The 2,256-nt window shown below is 43.8% G+C and overlaps 1 protein-coding gene across 1 annotated transcript in view; it reads right to left on the bottom strand.

Annotated features, from left to right (window-relative positions):
- LOC107300932 (protein NKG7-like) overlaps positions 1–1,429 on the bottom strand; it is a gene marked incomplete at both ends in the record, with an annotated part of 5,477 nt that extends 4,048 nt beyond the window's left edge. The window contains one exon of the mRNA XM_029287060.1: positions 1,185–1,429. Coding sequence (XP_029142893.1) covers positions 1,185–1,429 — 245 coding nt within the window. The remainder of the gene's footprint in view (positions 1–1,184) is intronic.
- Between the last annotated feature and the right edge of the window lie 827 nt (positions 1,430–2,256).

Genomic DNA, 2,256 nt, shown 5'->3' on the forward strand with positions numbered 1-2,256 from the left:
ATAAAAGGGTGGTGGTGGCCATTTGGACCTCTGTGATGGACAAAAGCTGAATCTCTGGCAAAGTAGTGTGCTGTGGCTTTAAACTGTGTGTATTGTTTTTGTTTCTGTGTGTTTGGAGTAAAAGGTCTTGGCAGGCAGCTACGGAGCTGCTGCCAAGTTTCTTATCTGTGAAGTGGTGTCTGGAGAAGTCTTTAACCCTTGGCTGGCTGTTTGGGTGTGTGGGTCGGAACGGGGACAGAACAGGAAGGAAGAGGTTCAGGCTGGCCACAGCCTAAAATCTCTCAGGATATACTTAGCAGATTAGAAGGTTATAGGTTTAATTAGGGAAGATTCCGTCTATTAGGTGCAAGCAAATAAAAGGTTGGGCTCTGTGGTCTTGGGTCTGAAAGTAAGAGGCTAGATTGGAAAATCAGATCGGCATCCTGGAAAAAAGCACGGGTAAAGGTGTTACCTTTTAACGTTCATTATAAATTCAATTTGTTTATTTTGTTCTGGGCCAGGAAAAGCCACCACCAACTGGCTGGTCCAAGAGTTCACACAGCAGCTGAAACGGGCCCGAAAGGAACAAAATCTAATCTTTTGAGAACTGATTGTAAATTCATCAGCCTCTCATTGCTGAAACCCATTTTTTCCTCAACCCAGCCTATTTCTCAGAGTTCTTTATGCGGACACAAATGGGAGAAGTGAGCACTATACAGGTAGTCCTCCATTTACAACAGTTCATTTAGTGACCGTTCAAAGTTACAACAGCACTGGAAAAAAAAGTGACTTATGACCATTTTTCACACTTACAACCGCATCCCTGTGGTCACACGATCAAAATTCAGATCCTTGGCAACTAGTTCATATTTATGACCATTGAAGTGTCCTGGGGTCACGTGATTCCGTTTCTGAGGCCTTCTGACAAGCAAAGTCAATGGGGAAGCCAGATTCGCTTAACAACGTTGTTACTAACTTAACAAATGCAATGATTCACTTAACAACTGTGGCAAGAAAAGTCATAAAATGGAGCAAACTTACTTAACAAATGTTTCGCTTAGCAACATAAATTTTGGACTCCATTGCGGTCGTAAACTGAGGACTACCTGCATTTACTGCTTTTACTTCCTGGAGGGAAGGCAGAATATAAACTGAACGAACGGATATTTTTTAAGACATTACAAGATGGAGTGGAGCGATCGTACCTAAGAGATTAAACTGGTACAGGTTGCATTTTGGAGCTAAGCAGATGTTCCAGAGTCCACTATGAACCATGCCTCTGTGAGTTGTCTCCAGTACCCAGTAAGAGGTACTCAAGGACATGTATTCCAACAGCAGACTTCCAGCTGAGCAAATGCCACTGCTGATCTTCAGGGGTTGAGTCAAGAAAGACAAATTGATCTCTAAACTGGTGACGCTTGTTAACGAAACTGCAGTGGAAGGGATTTCTCTAGATGGAGGATGAAGAAAAAGACTGTAAATTTAGAGTCATTATGATTGTTTCTAATTTATTTTTTAATTCCTGATGAATGATCATTTGGAGGAAAGTCCTGGGTCTGGTAAAACATGCAAGGATCTCAGATTGTAGTTCAAGGACCTAGGCCAGTGATGGCGAACCTTTTAGAGACCGAGTGCCCAAACTACAACCCAAAACCCACTTATGCATCGTCGGGTGCCGGGTGGGTGTGGTCATTGGCTGGGTGTGGCCCATTGGCTGGGTGTGGCCCATTGGCTGGGCGTGGCTGCAGTGGTAATGGCAGACTGGGTGGGACTAAAAAGTTCAATCAATCAATTCCAACTTTGCAAGATCTTTTTTTTCCCGTGAGAAGTTGAAGTTGTCTGATTGATTGAACTTTTTTTTTTTTTGCACACGGCATCTGAGGCCTAAAGCAAAAGGGTTTTATAAAACCCAGCTGAAGGCCTAGGACTGGGATGATGGCACGCGTGCCCACAAAGAGGGCTCTGAGTGCCGCCTTTGGCATCCATGCCATAGGTTCGCCACCATTGACCTAGGCTGTACTGGAAACATTCCTCCGAGATTTCTTGTTCAGTGTGTTCCCTCACTTAGGAGTAAAATAACCCAGTAGGATTTTCCAAAGCACCAGAAGGCAAGACAAGAAGCCATGGATGGAAACTAATCAAGTGAAGCAACCTGGAATTAAGGAGAAACTTCCTAACAGTGAGAACGATTAACCAGTGGAACAGCTTCCCTTGAGAAAGCGCTTCATCACTGGAGGTTTTTAAGAAAAAACTGGACAGTCACCTGTCTGAAAGAGT

Source organism: Protobothrops mucrosquamatus, unplaced genomic scaffold, assembly GCF_001527695.2.
Source record: "Protobothrops mucrosquamatus isolate PMUCROS unplaced genomic scaffold, P.Mucros_1.0 scaffold9202, whole genome shotgun sequence".
Taxonomy (NCBI): domain Eukaryota; kingdom Metazoa; phylum Chordata; class Lepidosauria; order Squamata; family Viperidae; genus Protobothrops; species Protobothrops mucrosquamatus.